Source organism: Erpetoichthys calabaricus, chromosome 10 (assembly GCF_900747795.2).
Source record: "Erpetoichthys calabaricus chromosome 10, fErpCal1.3, whole genome shotgun sequence".
Classification (NCBI taxonomy): Eukaryota; Metazoa; Chordata; class Cladistia; order Polypteriformes; family Polypteridae; genus Erpetoichthys; species Erpetoichthys calabaricus.
Window position 1 is genome coordinate 149,791,796 of NC_041403.2, and position 20,929 is coordinate 149,812,724.

Here is a 20,929-nt window from a genome sequence, read left to right on the forward strand (position 1 = left end):
AAGCCTTCCAGGTCCTGAAGCAGCAAAACAACCCCAGACCATCACACTACCACCACCATATTTTACTGTTGGTATGATGTTCTTTTTCTGAAATGCTGTGTTCCTTTTACGACAGATGTAACGGGACATTTGCCTTCCAAAAAGTTCAACTTTTGACTCATCAGTCCACAAGGTATTTTCCCAAAAGTCTTGGCAATCATTGAGATGTTTCTTAGCAAAATTGAGACGAGCCCTAATGTTCTTTTTGCTTAACAGTGGTTTGCGTCTTGGAAATCTGCCATGCAGGCCGTTTTTGCCCAGTCTCTTTCTTATGGTGGAGTCGTGAACACTGACCTTAATTGAGGCAAGTGAGGCCTGCAGTTCTTTAGACGTTGTCCTTGGGTCTTTTGTGACCTCTCGGATGAGTCGTCTCTGCGCTCTTGGGGTAATTTTGGTCGGCCGGCCACTCCTGGGAAGGTTCACCACTGTTCCATGTTTTTGCTATTTGTGGATAATGGCTCTCACTGTGGTTCGCTGGAGTCCCAAAGCTTTAGAAATGGCTTTATAACCTTTACCAGACTGATAGATCTCAGTTACTTCTGTTCTCATTTGTTCCTGAATTTCTTTGGATCTTGGCATGATGTCTAGGTTTTGAGGTGCTTTTGGTCTACTTCTCTGTGTCAGGCAGCTCCTATTTAAGTGATTTCTTGATTGAAACAGGTGTGGCAGTAATCAGGCCTGGGGGTGGCTACGGAAATTGAACTCAGGTGTGATACACCACAGTTAGGTTATTTTTTAACAAGGGGGCAATTACTTTTTCACACAGGGCCGTAGGTTTGGATTTTTTTTCTCCCTAAATAATAAACACCATCATTTAAAAACTGCATTTTGTGTTTACTTGTGTTATATTTTACTAATGGTTAAATGTGTTTGATGATCAGAAACATTTTGTGTGACAAACATGCAAAAGAATAAGAAATCAGGAAGGGGGCAAATAGTTTTTCACACCACTGTATAAGATAAAGGGACTTTGCTTAGTTTATATTTGGATGAGAATTTCAACGGTTTTCCTCTCCTTCATGTTGGGACAGTTTGGACTTTAACTCTTGAAAAGCGTTGGCCTTTGTTGGTTAGGCGCCTGCCAGTTGAGTTTGAAACTTGGCTGCCTTGGATGGCATGGCCTGCTGTTTTGGTTGCAGTGCAGGACTGGCTGGGCTTTTCTGAGGCTTGCACCCATTTTTGATATTTTTATGTGGCAGGACCATAACACATAGCAACCATTATATAAGATGTCCTATCTTTAAAAGAGAATAAAACAAACAAAAGAATTGATAAAGATTTGTAGGCACTGCTTATTTTTGACTTCTGGTCTTATTTGGTTGCTTTGGCTGAACATTTCTCTTTGGCTACATCTGGCCATTCTTTTGTTAATCTCAGACAGGTTTCTAGACAACGGCGCTGCTCACAGCAATCATTTTAAACACAATACTCGGGAACCGTAGGGTACTGGCAAGGTTTCTTTAAGGAACATCTGGGATACAAATAGCTGAAAGATTAAAGTGGAATTTAAAAGACTTCGCATTAAGAAGTAATAATATCTTCCATGTGGAACATTAAATATGTTAAATAAATACATTTTCTGTGCAGATGCAGTCCTCCAGAACACACATCATGCCCATGGTTATAGTTGACTAAGCATTTTGATTTCTTTTTACATGTAATTTTGATTTATTTTCCATGTTTTTCCTGTCTGGGGAGTCTGGTTACTTTCCAAAGTCTGTAGCCATGCTGTCAGGTAAATTTGGTCGGCTGTGGAGGTTGTGTGCACAAATGAGCCGTGTAGTGTAATGGCATGCAGGGATGTTTCTATCCTTTACTCCCATTGTTGCTGTAACTGAAAGATATATTTGAAGATTAATTGAAAATGAATGAAGTTGTTAGTAGGCCCATTTAACATAGTCTATAAGATCCATTTTATTTATAAAAAGAATAGCGGCCCAGGATTAAAAGGGCATATTCCACAGAGACAGACTAAGAGAACCTGTTTACTTGTGAGTAGAGGAAGGCTGTGTGTAAACCTAATTGAAGTCTTCAAAATTCTCAAAGGCATTGATAAATTTGTTCGAGTAGAATTCTTTCAATTAAATAGCCTCTGAGGACATTATTGAAAGTTATAGTAAGTGCATTTTTCAAGTCAAACTTCCTATACCATGTTTGTGAAGAAATATTAGAGATGTTTACTGTCACATACACTGCAAGAGCACAGTGAAGTTCTTGTGCCACAGTTGCAGTATACATAAATAACATACAGTAAATAAATAAGAGTAGGAGATGATAAATTAATAAAGATCATAAATCAGTCGAAAAGAGTTTAAAAACGTTAACCTTCTGTAGAGTTAGACATAAACCAGCAAGTGGGTACAGTGCAGGGCAGGTAAGGTCAGGTTACTGGGAGTTCAGTGACCTTATGGCCTGGGGAGAGAAGCTGCTCCTGAAGTGTGTAGAACAAGTGGCGAGGCTGTGGTAGTGCTTCCCAGAAGACAGAAGTGAAAACTGGGGATGAGCTGGGGTGGGGGGTTGTCATCAGAGGTGATGGATTCACTCTCCTCAGACATTGGAGCAGAAGCTGTGGAAAGTCAGCTCCAATTATTTTAGAAGCTATAGGACAGTCCTTTGGAATTGTTTGCAGTCCTGGCAAGTAGAGTTACCAAACCACACTGTGATGCATCCAGTCAGGATACTTTCAGTAGTGCAGCGGTAAACATTCATTAGTGTTTTGGCTCACACCTCTTAGCTCTGTAACCTCCTCAGGAAGAAGAGCCTTTGCTAAGCCTTTTTAAGTAGGCTGGGTGGTGTTGACAGACCACAAAATTCCATGATTTGGAAACCCAAAAACCTGAAGCTGCTAAGAGACATGTGAAATTGTGTTTTCTGTAAATTTTATAAATCGGAAGTGTTCTCCCCTAGACTTTCGTATACTCAGATATGGGGATGGATATTTGAAGAGTAAACCACAAGACATCTGATTATATTTTTATATTATGTACATTAAAGAACAACAAATCAAATCAAATTAATAATAAATTGAACAAATATTATAAAAGTAAAGTTGAATAAATAGAAATAGCTCAAAGGTTGATAGAAATCTATGTTTTGTACCTGTTGTGATGTGAAATTTTGCCTACAAGTTGATAAATATTTTGTATGTCTTTATTTGTAACTTAGACAAAGCAATGTGATTTAGTGTTACATTATAGATAGTAACAGCAATGGTTTGATGGTTTTAGAACCTCTACCCCCACCCCTTTTAGGACTGAGTCTCTTAGTAATTTTACGACAGGGTTGGGTGAAGTGTCTCAAACAAGTTTGGCTAATAAAGTCTCTCAGTCAACCCCCACAGGAAAGCCAGGCTGCCTAACTGCCAAGCTTTACCTTAACACCTGGTTTGGAGATGGCAGGGGTGAGGGTATTCAGTCCCCCCATTGGTCTGAAGTATGGCTGTTTGGAACTGGCGTGTATCAGAAGCCTTTAAGTACCACGACGCCCTATTGGCTCTAGGGGTGGGACAGAAAACCTATAAATTTGCTTTCTTTACACTGTCTTCCCTCTGTCACCAAAGTGATGAAAGTCCATCTCACACCATGAACTGAAAAGGACAACACAATGAAGAGCACAGCTCGGCAGCCATATTGAGACAGGCATGCGGCCTCTTCTGAAGAAAGCTGACCACAAAATGATGCCTTAACTAGAGACAGTTTTAAGTAACTAACAAGTCTGTGTGCCGCCTGAAACGACATCTCACCATTTATCAGGTTGTACGGTTGGCAATATTCAAATCTACTTTGCATATTGTTATTATTTATGAATATTATCAATAATACATTATTCAAATTGTAACTTAACTCCTGCTTGTCTTTTACTACACCTAATTGCCTGAGGTTATACATGTAGAAGGGAAGGTGCGGAGAAGTTATATACTATAATACCTTATAAACAGTAGTAAGTCTGGGAGATTTTGAGGCATTCTGACAAAGGCTACACATTAATATTACTTTGCTTTCCCCTTTTGTACTATTAGTCTACCAAGACAAAACAGTACTGAATATTTGAATGCAAAATTTAGTTGACCTAAGTGAAAGTGTTCTCAAGTTATCGTGTTTACACACACACACACACACACACACATACACATAGAGACAGACATAATTCCAAAAATGGTATTTTCAGACTCATGGAGGTTCTAAATGTCAAGATTCATCAAAATCTTGAGGTCAAATTTTTGGACGATTACAATACTTTCTCTATACTTTGTATACGAGAAAGCAAAAAAAATACTGACCCTGTTTTTGGCATTTTATAATGAAAGCCAGGAAAAAAAGAGCATAAAAACTTACTGGATATGTTGGTTATCATTGATCTGCATCTTGAGATTACACATACACCTTGTAAAAATAGCTTTAAATGTCATTTTCAAGCAACAAAACACTAATATTAAGAAATTCATACATTTTTAAAGAACACCACTCTACCTCAGTGCTCATTTTTGCCTGCAACAACCTTTCACCTCCAGGATTGTAACTTCCTATTGAAAGACAAAATCACACTAAACTGTTCCTGCCACATGCTTGGTATCATTTCAGTTTGTTTCCGTATTTATGTGAGAATTCCTCTCATATTTGCCTCTGTATCACACATGCAAACAGAAACACATCCTTACCTCGAGAAAAATAGTACCAAGAATATGTGATAACATTTTTTCCAGACCCCTTTTTGTTGTCACAAACATGCGTTGGAAAACTGGAAGGCTCTTTTTCTTGTATCAAAACTTTTGACAAAAGTGGACATATTCGGATACTTCAGGGGGAAAAAAACAGATGAAGAGCAAGACTGGCTGCAATCCACCTGTGACTGCTGTGAATTGAGCACGATCATCGGAGCGTTGAAGGGGTTCATCTGGGGTTGGTCGCAATGCCGCCATGGCAAAGGAGGGAAACACTTAACCAAAAATATATATATTTAAATAAAATAATATTCACAAAATTTACATAATAGCCAACATCACATGAAAAAAAATAAACATTAGAGATAACAAAAACATGCATAAGCCAAGAAACAAATGCAGAGTGAAACATGACAGGTAATTAGGAGTGCTGGGTAGCTTGAACAAAGAAAGTGTGGTAAATCAGCCCGGACGCTGACAGACTCCGAGACACAAGTTCCAAAAACACATGTCTCCTTTCTAGCACAAACCAGCAACAATAAGCTCAGTCCCTTCTTTCTTCTTCTGTCTTTCATTTCTCTTCAGCTGCTACCGCCTCCACTCCTCTACTTATAAGCTGTGCCCTCCACCTCCCGACTCCGGCTCCCCGAATGGAGTGAGGTGGCCCCTTTTATGCCGCACTCAGAAGCACTCCAGGTGTTCCCTGATGATCTTCCTGTAGCACTTCCTGGTGTGGCGGACGTGCTGCATTCCAGGGTTCTGAGATGCTCCACGCACCCCCTGGTGTTGGCCATGGGCCACCACAGGGTTGAGCTTCCAAGCTCGGCTCCCGTGGTCCGAACTCCAACCAGGGTGGCTGCCCTTTTGTGTCCCAGGGGAGATATTGCTTCTTTCCAGGTCCTTCCACTCTCTAGGCAAGGGTCCCAGCCCTCCACCACAAAAGTAATGGTGTAAAATCCGTATTGTGTGTTCAATCCGCTTCTTCTTCTCTAATATTGCATTTTGTCTAAAGGCTTGAGGCAAAAACTGAGGATATTGGGAAGAGGCACACACTTTTTTTTCCAGTACTCTAAGCTTTATGTATAGTAATAAAATGTCACTCAATATGGCATTTTATCACAAACTTAGTGCTGCTAGTTTACTACGTGCCATTCCTATATCTGAAGATGGCCTCTAGTCAGCATTTAAATTTTTTTCTCCAATTTATTTTTCTATTTTGTTTTATATGCTTCTTTGTCGGTAAAATAAAGAGATGATGTTATAAATAATTTGTCCAAAGTTTGATGTATTCAAAGTAACGTAGATTGGATTAAGTTGTTCGTGTCACTTGATTGGTTTTCTTTGAGTGAGTGACCACAGAAAAACCGTCTTAATTTGGACAACAGATGTAACCAATTTTAAGCCCTTCTTTTTTTTTTTTTTTTTTTTTTTTTTTTTTTGGTGAGCGAATGAGATGGCAGAGGGTTTATTTTAGAACTGAAGCTGTGGCTTTGTAATCACATGAAAGGAGAGGCTGGAGCATGACTCAGTATCTTCTGCCTGAATTTCAGCCGCTTCCTCTGCTCCACCCGCTCGATTACCGTGATGGCCACGGTCGATGACTTACCACAGCTGACCGAGACATTCAGTAGAAGTCAACGCTGCAAAATGGAATGTGTAATTATTACAGTGTTACTGCTCCTTCCCAGTACCAACTGGACTCTATAAAATGTTTTCTGTATTACACCCAGTCATTTCTTAAAAGGGAAAGAATGTCCTATGCTAGTTTTCACATTATATGCTCTACTTTATACTTTTGTTTTTAGTAAGGTAAGCTATGTGGACTTCAATTTGGTGAGACTCATACAATTAATATCATTGTGCTCTGTACACATTCAACTTGAACACAAAGGTAACACTAATGACACTGGTCAACAAGCATTTTGCTACTGGGATTCTTTCACCTGTTCTTTAACAAATTTCACTTCCTGACTGCAAATCTGAAAACTGTTTTCATCCAGCACGTCCCATTTTTTAGTTATGAAGTTCCAGGTCTTGGACAACTGGGGTGACTGGACAGTAAAGATGGATAATCATTTTGATAAATACCGGTAATTCTACTAGGGATGCTAAATGCTACTAACAGCTGTGAGTTGTTTACCTTATCATTATTAATTTTGTTTAAAAGTTATTCATTTTTAATTGTCGGAAAAAATATTTGTTACTAATTACCAAGTCTTATGTGACTCTAAAGCATAACAACACAACTCAGACTTGACACTGCAGTAGGTAATCGGTTTTACTGTTTTCTTAACACTGCACTTCAGGACATTTTGTTCATTAGATTCACCATTACTTTGAAAATTTTGTCAAGGAGATGGACAGAAACGGCAATGCATTTAAGAAATAATTTTGGTCTCAAGAAAAGTGAAGCCAAAACTAAGGAAGGTGTTTTTGTTGGTCCTGATATCCATGAACTGATGCTTAACGATGAGTTCAAAAGGGAACTGAAGCCAACTGAATCAGCAGCATGGGCATTTGTGCAGGTTGTCCAGAATTTTCTTGGCAGTCTGTGGTGTTATGGGTCCACAGCTCTCCAGCTAAGGCCAGTTAAATAAATAATCGCCGCGCTCGTGGGCCACAGGGCGATCTGCGGTGTGGGCATTTCTCAACTGAGTGCACAGGTGAGGGACTGCCCACATCCGTGATTGTCCCTGTGGCTAATGCGCTGCAGCTGCCATGTCCTCTCTGCATATATAGAGAAGCCCGAGACAGTTAGGGGGAGAAGTAAAAGTAAGTACAAGAAAAGAGAAGAGAACGGGAAGTTGTAGAAAAAGCAGGAAGCAAGAGAAAGAGAGCCGGTGTGAGGAAGACGAACGAACGAGCGAGCGAGCAGGCTTGCAGCAGCTGAAGAGGCAACCTGGATGTTAGGCCGACACCCCAGGCGTAGTAGTTGTTGTTGCTCCCGCAGAGTTTTATGAAGGACGGGAGTGACTTGGAAGGTGGATGATTCTCCACGGAACACCGCGGGAATCATGACTTGGGGACGCAGTGTCCTCAATGTGAGAGCCTTGGCCGACCGGAGCCAAGGATCGGAAAGGCAACTGACAGTAGTAGTAGTAGGAGTAGGTAGAAGGCCAGCTGCATAAAGAGCGTCTCTCCTGTTGAGCAGCACAGATGGGAGTAGCAGGGGAGCCGCCAGGCTAAAGAGAAGAAGCACCGGGTTTGTCATTTGTTTTTAAAGACTGTTTCCTGTTGAACGTTTTAACCTCGTTTTAAAGGATTGTTCTACTTATTGATTTTAACCTCCACACGTTTTCGTTTTATGGATTATTTATTTAATGAAGATTTGAATGAACACTACTGCACTTGATCTGAACACCTGTTTTGATTGTTCTTTTAAATAAAAGCACTTTGCACATTTTATACATCATCCCCTTGCTCAATTGTTATTGCCTCACTGTCTAGCTCATCGGTGACATTACCGACAGTGTTGGGTTCAAGGGCTCCCTAACAGAAGAGGGGAGCATGGAGCCGAACCCGCATCGTGTCACAGTCACAGAGCTGAGAGTTATGCTGAGCTTGTGGAGAACATGGTAGTATCGTCTTCTGTTTTGTTTTCAGAATAAACACATCAAAACAATTTTGGTGGGACAGAGTTCAAACTCCAGATAGTGTCTTGATATATTGATATTCAAAAGTGTCAATGATGTGTATCTCAAAAACCTGACGTGCTAGCTTAATTCTGATTTCACATATGAAATCAGTGTAAAAAACTTAATAAAGAGCTGGTTGGAGGTTCCCAGAAGCCAACAAAAAATAATTTTTTGTAGACCTGTGTGATCATTCCCCAACAGTCCTCAAGGATACTTACACATAATCACCAGATTCACATCAAGATGTTGCATCTCACAGCTTGTACATAAATACTTTTTTGAAATCTGTATATGGTGTATTCTATATACAGTGATTCCCCCGCCTATTGTGGAAGTTACGTTCCAGACCCATCAGTGATAGGTCAAAATCCGCGATATAGAAAGACCATATAAATATTTTTTTTTATAGTTTAAGCCTTAAAATACCCCTCCCACACGCTTTAAACGCATGTAAACTTATTAAAACACACTTTGTAAACACATATGATATGTGGATATCGGACTAAGCATATGAGTAACATCTCTCGATTATAAAACATTTTAACTTCATGCAAGACAAGGCAGTAAGACAGAAGGACAGCTGCTGCACAGGCTATTAAATGACTGACGCGCAGAGCGACAAGCAGAACAAGCATCTTGGCAGAAGCAGCACAAAGTCCAGTTCTTCTTATCGTGCATTCAGCTCCCCCCACTTCACAACGCGAATTGGCATAAGCGTAGCGCGCCTCAGTGGGGGGGGGGGGGGGGGTGAAGCGATCAAGACCAGATCATCTCGGACAGACACTTTAACGACACACCCTACTTACAATTTAAAACAAGTTCACTGACATCTAACCTAGCAGTTGTTGGAATGCTTTTGGTGAGAAGCAGAACACGCAGCTTGCCAGCAGCAGCTGCAGAAACCCAGCAGATGATCCGAGCACTTCTCCTTAGCGTGCGTTCAGCCCTCACCACCACCCCCACCCCCTCCTTTAGAACGGGCAGAGCGACAAGCAGAACAGGCATTTTGGTAGAAGCAGCACAAAGCCAGTAGCTGATCTGTCCACTTCTGCTTAGTTTGCGAGCGGCAGAGACGCGAAGTGGCAAAAGGACAGCTGCTGTACAGGCTTTTAAGTGATTGATGCAAAGCACGACAAGCACAACACACAGCTGGCCAGCAGCGTGCGTTCAGACCCCCCAATTTACAACTCAAGCAGCGTTATAAGTTCCGCGAGAAAGAGATTTAACCACGCCCGGGGCAGGAAATTAAGGACAAGTATTGTTTTTACAAAAGTTTTAAAGTAACAATAATAAATAACAATCTCTTTAAATTGTTCATCCGGTAAACCAAACCCGGGGGTGGGCGAGCGAAGCGAGCAGAGGGCCGAGCCCCCTAGTAATAATAATAGTATTAATAAATCCGCAATGTAGCGGGGGCGCGATAGCTAAACCGCAATGTAGCGGGGGATCACTGTATACATAAATGTTTGTCAAACAGTATATGTTAGGGGTCCCCAGCTCTGGTCCTGGAGGGCCGCAGTGGCTGCAGGTTTTCATTCTAACCCTTTTCTTAATTAGTGACCTGTTTTTGCTGCTAATTAACTTCTTTTGAATTAATTGTAATTGACTTGCTCTTAAAGACTCAGACCCCTTGATTGTTTCTTTTTTCTTTATTAGTAGCCAAACAATAATGAGATATAAAATGAGCCAAAACATAACCAGCAAACTGTGTCCATCATACAATATCTGAAAATAAAGAAAGGTGAAGGTCTCCGGAATGTTGATCTGCCCAAGTCCACAAAACATTTTAACAGTGCTCTTAGAAAAAGAGAAATTTTTGGAAATGTCTGCTATTGCACAGTGAGAGCAGCAACAAGCCATGGAATTAAAGAACGGGTTTAATTAACGACAAGAATCTTCACCTAATTAAGCCACTGGTTGGAGTGAAATTGGTTGCAGTTTGTGGCTCTGACTTAGTTGGTCTTCTGCTGGCTCACTCAAAAAGGAAGAAAGTAGAGATTAGCTAGAGACCCCGAGGCTGCCGACCTCATCACCGATCACAGCCTCAAGGTTAAACCTCATTTTGACTCTGCTGTGCCTTTATATGCCACAACCTTTAAGGATCTCAAGCGGCACACAAAGCAGATGTCATGGATGGATTATTTCAAGCCAGTGTTCCCTTCACAATGCCCGTCAAGGACAGAGTGTTGGAAGTGATGTCAAGAGTCTTTGCCAGTCTTGGGTCTTCTTTCAGCAGCGACTAAAGTTTCTTTTAGAGAAATGTTAGCAGAAAAGGCCACAGAATTCTAGTGAATGACTAACGAGAAAAAAAATGTTTTTTTTGTGCGATACTAATTATATTTTATGTGCTGCATTTTATGGGATATTTCATGGTTGTTTTGTTATGGAAGTGTATATTTTCAAAAGTACCATCCTGTTATAAAGAATACTTTTCAGAAAAGTGTATCCTGAGCAATCACTATTGAATCATTACAGGGTTTAGCGCTCATGGAAACCTAATCCCCTATTTGCTATTGGTTCAATGCGTTAGCCATTCCTGTTTTTAACTTTTTCGTCATTTCTTTGGAAAGTCACCCACGCAAAAGTGTGGATTAACTGTGTTAATAAATTTGATTTAATATCTGTTAGGGTGGCAAATTTCAGTCTCCTATGCAAAATAAAGTGTTCAGTGGAATCAAGTCATCTTGTAACCTACTCAGGCCCATGTAACCAAAGTCATGGTTGTGGGTGACTGGAGCCTAACCCAGGACTATCCAGCATGAGGAAGGAACCAGCCCAGAATGTGTCTTCAGTCCATGGTGAGGTCTTGTTAATGCACTCCGAGCCAATTTAGGGTCCACAGTCATCCATTCGCACATCTTTGGGATGAGGGAGACAATCTAGGCTGCATGGTGAAAACCGTCCACTGACAGGAACTGACTGTGACCAGGTGCAGAATTAAAGCCCAGAATGCTCAGTGCTAGCCAATGTGCCGCCTCTGTGACCCAAACTGAAGGGCAGAAATAGTGAAGGATGTAAATTTGACTTTCCTAATTTTTTTTTTCTTTTCCTGCAGGTGGTGTCACTAACTTTGTAGCACTTTATGACTATGAATCAAGAACTTCCACAGACCTCTCCTTTAAGAAAGGCGAGAAGCTACACATTATCAACAATACGTAAGTAAATGTAATTTTGTCTCTTATGTGGCATATAGGATGAGAATTGTAAGCGCCAGCTTAAAGGAATACTCCACTTCAAAATATGTTACTTACCCATGGAGCTTGTTTTGATGGCCAAGAAAACTTTTGAATGTCATGTTTGTATGCAGAATGGAGATTACAAAGTTTCCGAAAGAATATGCAACTGTGGCAGCCAACGCTGGATGACAGCACTCGTTATCAAAAATGTTCATCAAAAAATCTCAAGTTACTTGTGTTGCATAATCCACATGTCAAGTTATCTAACTGTATTCTTGCAATGTCATATTTTTAAATAAATCATTTCCAAAAAATAGGCCAAGTGGTTACTTCTGCTGCCACGCAATAATGAGACCAGGGTACATATCCCAGGTTCCCCCCTGCCTGGAGTTTGCATGTTCGCTTTGTGTCTGCATGGGTGTCTTCTGGGTGCTCTGCTTTCCTTCCACAGCCCAAAAGACTTGCAGATTAGGTGGATTGGCGTTGCTAAACCAGCACTAGTGGGCATGTGTTGGTGTGGGGTGCTTGTGGATGTTATTGCCCTGTGATGGTCTAGAAACTCTATGCTTGGAGGGTTAGGCCTCAGAACCTCCCTCCACGCTGCTGTGACGCTGCTCAGATTTAAGTGGGTTAGAACATGAGATGATTTCCAGAAAATGATTTTGTGAACTAGTAGCACTCGTATAGAATGAGCTCACATTTGTGAACGAGTATTTGAATTGAAGCCCCATCTCCCTAACTGTCATTTATTGGAGTCTAGTTCAGTAACAGCTTATTCATTGACTAGCGTTGAGCTTCACATGATATTGACGGTCCATAATTCACAACTAAACAGTAAAAGTTAAAGAAATCCAAGTGAAAACATTATCAAGAAGAGAATATGCCTGGAGATACTTCAACAAGCAGCAGGTCAATTCACCAGTGCAGTTTTACAGGCTGCCGCTAAGTCAACTCAAGGTTGTGGATGTGAATATAAATGTAATAATAGGAGACGGGTCTACAATTACAAATTCTTGCTCACATGTTGAGCGCACTCCATTTTATTCACAAGAGTGTTTTCCGGAAGTGGTTTATGTAACAATATTTTAATAATAATCCATGTGTTTGGGATGTTGTGAGCACACGACCAGATGACTTCACATGTGGATTATGCAACGCAAATGTCGTTGTTTGTTGTTGTCCTGCATTGATCACCATAGATGCCTTCTTAATCAGAAACTTTATCTCCATTTGGTGAGAAATCAAGCAAAATGACACTTTTTATTGGCTACGTAAAAAGATTACAATATGCAAGCTTTTGAGGCAACTCCGGCCCCTTCTTCTGGCAAGATGTAATACAGAAACTGGAGTTCCCTGTGTTTATATACACACTAGGACAAATAACATTGGTAAATCTTTAAGTGAGACATCTTCCATCCATCCATCCATTATCCAACCCGCTATATCCTAACTACAGGGTTGCAGGGGTCTGCTGGAGCCAATCCCAGTCAACACAGGGCGCTTAAATGTAAAAAATTAATAGACCTCTTCAGGCTAAGATTCATTTAACAAGAGAGAAGAGCAATGTATGGTCAGTCTCACTTAAAGATTTACCAATGTTGTATCTGTCCTGGTTGTCCATATAAACACAGAGAACTCCAGTTTCTGTATTACATCTTGCCTGAAGAAGGTTCCTGAGTTGCTTTGAAAGCTTGCATGTTGTCATCTTTTTAGTCAGCCAATCAAAGGTGTCATTTTGCTAGACTTCTCACTACATTCATAATGGCTAACACGGGACAACACCCTAGTACTGTCTCCATTTGGTATGAAAACATGAGATTCTTTTTTTTTTTTTTCTAATTAATGAGATGTAACTTTTGGACAGAGTATTCCTTTTAGGCAAAAGAGTTTTTGTCATTATTTATATTGTGATTACTTGTATAGCACAACTGCTGTTAAACAGGTGTGAGCTGCTTAAAGTGGATGCATCAGTAGAGCCAAGGAGACCATTAAATTCTGACATTTGACTTGTGCTTGTGTAGATGTTGACGTCAACCTCCTGTAATATGTATTTAGTGGCAAAATCCAATATCAAGGTGTAAGCTTAATTGTTGACAGGTTTAGTCAATTTAACTTCAATATCAGAGACCCTGTAACATTTCACTTACACTTTTAAGATAGGAATGCTGACGTTCTGAACTATGAAACAAGTGTTATGATCATTAATGAAAACCTTAACGTAAATGTCTGAAAAAGCATTTTCTTAATCGAAATAAAAACGTATCTCAAAGGTGTGTGAAAAATGAAAATTTAAACTGAAATTAAAACTGTATACTCCATCAAAAACTGTAATAAAATGAATACAAGCACGACTGCTGTGTCGCCAAGGTGTCCCTCCAGTGTGCCCCCAGCTGGGTTTATGAGTGGATGCACAGTCGCATGTCCCATATAGTGCTTTGGGTACACCGCGCAGGTACTGTGTGTGTATGACAACGATGAGATGTTCTTCTTGCAATGACTTTGTCTGCACAGACCTTTCAACAAGTGAAGTGAAATGTGATCCACGTGCAAATCCTGCAGTGGATGAAAGTGTGACTGGTGACGAATGAGCACTGGAGAAGTGGGTCAGGTTTATTTTCAGATAGTCCTAGACTGTGTCATATTTAGTAATATGGTATTAAATTACATTAAAAACATGTGCAATTTAAAATGATTGCAATATTTTATATTACAACCTCACAGCGTGCATATAAATAGTCATTTTAACACTGGTGCATAAAATACACTGTGCGAGTTCTTACGAGATGAGAAATGGTGCAAGTAGTTAAGGAAACCATTTGCCTTTAGCCTACTGTTGAGCATCGCTCCTTTTTTACTAACCAGCTAAGACAATATCCGCATTAAGGTGTTTTAATTTAAAAACGCAGACAGTAGCCTCTGTTTTCACCTTTCGTCCACACTACCCCAGAATTTTTAACCCCAGAACATGGTGACTTTCAAAAACATTCTCCAGATCTCTGAAAATTCCAGCTTGCCATTGTAATGTGAATGGGTGAAAACATGTAGTTTTGAAAAGACAGACTCTAATCACGTTCTGATTTGTTCTTCCTTATTACGCAGCTCCTCCCTAATTAGATCCTGCTCATTACCTTTTCCCATTCCCTGATTGGTCACCCTTTACAGTAGAAAACCACATTCTAACATATTGCACATAGAATAGTCGCTTGCTATGGTGTTTGTTATGGTGCTTACCTGTATGCATCTAAATTGCATTTTGTACAGTTTGAATGCTGTATACAAGTGCAAAAGGCAAATAATGTACTGGTTTGTACGGTTTTGCAGTAAATCTCATGGCTGACAGCATTACAGAATTCCTTCAAGGGATTTTCCGATGCACAAATGCGCAGTATGGGCGAACATCTACATCATATGCGTTTTTGGTCATTTTAGTGTGGATGGAGATATTTTTGAAAGCGATGTGAAAATGCTTGTGTGGACAGAGATAGTTTACATTTAAAAACTATGTTTTTAAATGACAGTGTTGTAGTGTGGACATAGTCTAAGTGCCTATGCAGCCTAATGAACCAGAAAAGAACTGGTTGTAAATGGGAAGGTCTCGGCGGTAACTAGCAAATGCAAAATCAGTTTACACAGCAGTCGACTTTGTGGAACTCCAATCCAGTTTTACTGAATTGCTAACACCTTTAATCAGAGTCTCAATACAAAAATGTCAAAGGCCAAAACATTTAGTTAGACACCCTTCTTGCAAAACTCGTTCACAAAACACATTTCTCCCAACGTTTGCTGTCATTTTGCCCTAGGATGCAAACTTGGAAAACACGGGCCACAGAAGGTAAACACAAGTAGCACACAGTTGTCCTCCTTTAGACACGACGCCTCAAAATCGTTCCCACGTTTCTAATTGTGCAGTGGACAGGTACATGAGTGGTTCAGCAATAGCCAGCATCTTACAAATGTTTTCCTTCTGCCTTACGTCTCTTTCCTAAATCCCACAGAAGACATGACAGAAACCCTGATGCCCAGGAAAACCTCCTTGGCGTGTGGAGATGTAGGTGTGGAGTCATGCCAAGGTTGGATTCAGCACACTAGAGCATTTGTCTTCCATATTTAGACAGATAGAATTTTATTGGTTCCCAGGTTGAAATTTGGCTTTGTACAGGGCATGTTTAAATAAATAAATCCATAAATAGGTAGACAAATATATACATATGTATATATATATATATATATATATATATATATATATATATACACACATACACACTGGTCTGAACATACACCAGAATGACTAAAAACAAAGAATATTACAATATGCAAGCTTTCGAAGCAACTCAACTCGAGACATCTTGCCTGAAGAAAGGGCCTGAGTCGTCTCAAAAGCTTGCATATTGTAATCTTTTTAGTTAGCCGTTAGCCAATAAAAGGGGTAATTTTGCTTGACTTCTCACTACATTATCAACTTCTGTATGGACATTGTAGTTCCAGTAAGAACTGTACGCTGCTATGCTAACAACAAGCCATGGATTACAAGTGACATCAAGGGCCTTTTGAATCAGAAGAAAAGGGCTTTTAAAGACGGTGATCAGCATGAGCTCAAGCGCGTGCAGAAGGAACTCCGAGTCCAACTCAGGGCGGCGAAGGAGTAGTACAGGAGAAAGCTGGAGCAGAACTTGCAGAATAACAGCATGAACAACAACAACAACAACATCATTTATTTATATAGCACATTTTCATACAAAAAGTAGCTCAAAGTGCTTTACATAATGAAGAAAAGAAGAATAAAAGACAAAAAAGAAATTAAAATAAGACAACCTTAGTTAACATAATAAGGAGTAAGGTCCGATGGCCAGGGTGGACAGAAAAAACAAAAAAAAACTCCAGAAAGCTGGAGAAAAAAATAAAATCTGTAGGGGTTCCAGGCCACGAGACCGCCCAGTCCCCTTTGGGCATTCTACCTAACATAAATGAAATAGTCCTCTTTGTAGTTAGGGTTCTCACGGAGTCACTTGATGCTGATGGTTATACAGACTTCTGGCTTTTAATCCATCCATCATTGTTGGAACATCATGGTGCTTTGGGTAGATGGTGGTGGCACAAGCCACCACCAATAGGACACCGGAAAAGGAAACAGAAGAGAGAGTAGGGGTTAGTACAAATTTTGAATGAATAGTTATTATAATGAATTGGATATACAGAGTGTCAGGATTAAATTACAGTGAAGTTATGAGAAGGCCATGTTAAAGTAATGAAGGAAGTGTGGGATGGGATGAAGATCATCACTGGCTGCAGCTCGAAGCGGGGTACCACCATTGAGAGAGACGTGAAGAGAGCAAACCAAATGAACAACTTTTTTAACAGGTTTGACCACCCTAACCCACTCTCACTCTCACCTCGGAGTACTGCACCCTCCACACATCCTTCTGCTGATACCAGCATAGGAAAGACATCCCCACCCATAATTACAACAGCGCAAGTGAGCAGAGAGCTGAGGAGACTTCGTGCCAGCAAAGCAGCGGGTCCAGATGGAGTATTGCCACGACTGCTGAAGGTCTGTGCATCGGAGCTGGGGGGTCCTCTACAGCGCATCTTCAACCTGAGCCTGGAACAGGGGAGAGTCCCGAGGCTTTGGAAAACATCTTATATCACCCCAGTCCCAAAGGTATCACGTCCTAGTGAGCTGAATGACTTTCGGCCTGTTGCTCTGACATCACATGTGATGAAGACCATGGAGAGGCTGCTGCTTCACCACCTTAGGCCACAGGTTCAACACGCCCTTGACCCTCTGCAGTTTGCATATCAGGAGAAGGTGGGAGCGGAAGATGCCATCATCTATATGCTACACCGATCCCTCTCTCACTTGGACAGAGGCAGTGGTGCTGTAAGAATTATGTTTCTAGACTTCTCTAGCGCCTTCAACACAATCCAACCTCTGCTCCTTAGGGACAAGCTGACAGAGATGGGATTAGATTCATACCTAGTGGCATGGATCGTGGACTATCTTAAAGACAGACCTCAGTATGTGCGTCTTGGGAACTGCACGTCTGACATTGTGGTCAGCAACACAGGAGCGCCACAAGGGACTGTACTTTCTCCGGTCCTGTTCAGCCTATATACATCGGACTTCCAATACAACTCGGAGTCCTGCCATGTGCAAAAGTTCGCTGATGACACTGCTATCGTGGGCTGCATCAGGAATGGGCTGGAGGAGGAGTATAGGGACCTAATCAATGACTTTGTTAAATGGTGCGACTCAAACCACCTACACCTGAACACCAGCAAAACCAAGGAGCTGGTGATGGATTTTAGGAGGCCCAGACCCCTCATAGATCCAGTGATCATCAAAGGTGACTGTGTGCAGAGGGTGCAGACCTATAAATATCTGGGAGTGCAGCTGGATGATAAATTAGACTGGACTGCCAATACTGATGCGCTGTGCAAGAAAGGACAAAGCCGGTTATACTTCCTTAGAAGGCTGGCTTCCTTCAACATCTGCAGTAAGATGCTGCAGATGTTCTATCAAACAGTTGTGGCGAGCGCCCTCTTCTACGTAGTGGTGTGCTGGGGAGGCAGCATTAAGAGGAAAGACGCCTCACGCCTGGACAAACTGGTGAGGAAGGCAGGCTCTATTGTTGGCATGGAGCTGGACAGTTTAACATCTGTGGCAGAGCGAAGGGCGCTCAGCAGGCTCCTATCAATTATGGAGAATCCACTGCATCCACTTAATAGTATCATCTCCAGACAGAAGAGCAGCTTCAGCGACAGACTGCTGTCACTGTCCTGCTCCACTGACAGATTGAGGAGATCGTTCCTCCCCCAAACTATGCGACTCTTTAATTCCACCCGGGGGGGGTAAACGTTAATATTTAACATTATACATAGTTATTGTCTGTTTTTTCACCTGTATTATTATCATTCTTTAATTTAATATTATTTATTGTATCAGTATGCTGCTGCTGAAGAATGTGAATTTCCCATTGGGATTAATAAAGTATCTATCTATCTATCTATCTATCTATCTATCTATCTATCTATCTATCTATCTATCTATCTATCTATCTATCTATCTATCTATCTATCTATACTAAAATTATCTATCTATCTATCTATCTAGCCTACTATACTAAAATTATCTATCTATCTATCTATCTAGCCTACTATACTAAAATTATCTATCCAGCCTACTATACTAAAATTATCTATCCAGCCTACTATACTAAAATTATCTATCTATCTATCTACCTACCTACATACATACATACATACATACATACATACATACATACATACATACATACATAATGGCCAACACGGTACAACACCCTAGTACTAAAAACAAAGAAAGTCTGACTAAGAAATCACAACCACAGTGAGGCATTGTGCAGGTGTATTGCTGTTTCTATAAAGACCATCAGTCGTGTATCTTGACACACTTCAGCTGAATAATTTGTTGGTAATAATGAATAATGAAAGTCCAGGGAAGTGCCCTGTCCAGGGATTGTTCTGCCTTTCCACCCAATGCTTGCTGGGATAGGTTGCAATTTCCCCATGACCCTGCCCTGGATAAGCAGGTTGCAAAGTGGATGGGTGGATTATTACAAAACAACATTTAGTACATTCAGTAACTCAATTTGTGAAGCAGGAATAGACTCTCCATGGCCCTAAATTTGTGGGTTCAAATCCCCGTCACCCAAAGAAATGTAACCAATCGTATCATAAATGTTGCAAATCACCTTGGATAAAGGCGTCACCCATTAAGTAAATATAATGTATGTAATGTTTTATAAAATATAAACAGGTGCTGACTTCACGTCTTCTGCATCCAAGGACCAGAAAGGCATTTAGTGGTGCGGAGGGCAGGAGAAATATAAGTGTCTTTAGTGCGTTTAAGTAATCACGAGTGATTTTTGAATGAGTGTCAAATAAGCACTACAGGCATGTGAAGTGTCCCAGCTCCACGTTTATCTTTGATTATATTTCGCTTTCAAGGCACAGAAATTCCCATTTTCTGAAAGCTGCTGTTTTCCAAGTGAAGGCCGCGTCAAGTGCACGAGTCAATCGGCACTATGCTATGGAGACGCACCACGAGCATAAATATTGATAACTGAGCAAACATAGGCACCTTAAGTACAAATGTAGATGAGGAGCACTTAGAACTTTTAACCAAAATTTGAATATATTCAAATATTGTTTATCATGTGAGTATATGAACCCTAAATTTTCTATAATTTGACACCCGCACTGTAATGTGCCTTTCATCAGGATTTTTTTGTATCTTTGTCCTTCTGCTTTTACAGTAACATTTTTTGGAGTACAGAAAACTAGAAACTCCATATTTTACGGAAGCGTTTTTTTTATTATTATTATTTGAGTTGTAAATAAATATCATTGCTAAATCATTTTCTTCACTGGATTCTTTAGTTACAGTTGGTTTTCTATGCTGTAACTCCACATCCCAAAGGCAATATCTACAGTAAACATTTTTCCCCTAATGCTGTGAGCTCTTTTGTCTCTCAGTGTTTTCAGTCTTTTCTAGTAAATGCTCAGTAGTGACTGGCTTTGTATGTGATCTGAAGGCCATGTTTGGTTTTGTGCAAAGATAAAGTGGTTTGGAGACCATTGTTTCATTTTGCCAGACCAGTCAAAGGTTTTGTGATGTGGTGTGATGATTTGGTTTTGTATTTAGAGTTCTGAGAAAAGGGTAACAAGTTTCAGGAAATGCGTCTTAGCAACTGTTAATAGCTGGAAAGAGAAAGAACCTGAAAAAATTAAAGACCAACATAAACCTGTTTTTACAAAGACGGTGAAAATTGTGACATTCTGGTGGGGTTGGGGTTTTGGGGGTGATGGGGACACTACCAAAGATAGAATGACAGGATCTGCTGGGTAGCAGACGTTACTTTTGCCCGTGCAGGAAGCTGCTGTCTGGTGAACGCAGGCGATTAAACACAAAAAAGAGAAAGCATGCGGGCACAGCTATGTACTAAATTAGCAAACGTCTAGCAGGTTTTGTACAGGAACCCACCTTTATGAAGTACTGTGATTCACTCAGTGTAAGGTTTGAAATTTCTAGTGCTGCTAAAGCAAACAGCTGTCCCTTGAACTGATGAACACTTAAACAACATGATTGAGACACGTTTTATGAAAAAAATAAAAATAACCTTCTGTGTAGATGACTGGAGCACAAAGGGGCATAACCCTATCCCTAAACCTAACCCTAACCCTAAGCCATGACTATGTAGGCACATCATGTAATTCATCATCCTCATGGAACAGACATTTAACTTAAAACGATTTTTGCAAAATCAAAACTATTTGAGGAAGTCAGTAATAATAAAAACTAAAATAGAAGCAGTCAAAAGATTATAAAAACTAAACTGAAAGCAAACTGAAAATGAATGTTAAGAAAATGGACCCGTGGC

General features: G+C 40.5%; 1 protein-coding gene across 3 annotated transcripts in view; it reads left to right on the forward strand.

Annotated features, from left to right (window-relative positions):
* The window catches only part of src (v-src avian sarcoma (Schmidt-Ruppin A-2) viral oncogene homolog), a 179,283-nt gene that overhangs the window by 108,285 nt on the left and 50,069 nt on the right, over positions 1-20,929 (forward strand). For all 3 annotated transcript variants that reach the window (XM_051932572.1, XM_028812089.2, XM_051932573.1), the window contains exon 4: positions 11,390-11,489. In XM_051932572.1, coding sequence (XP_051788532.1) covers positions 11,390-11,489 — 100 coding nt within the window. The remainder of the gene's footprint in view (positions 1-11,389; positions 11,490-20,929) is intronic.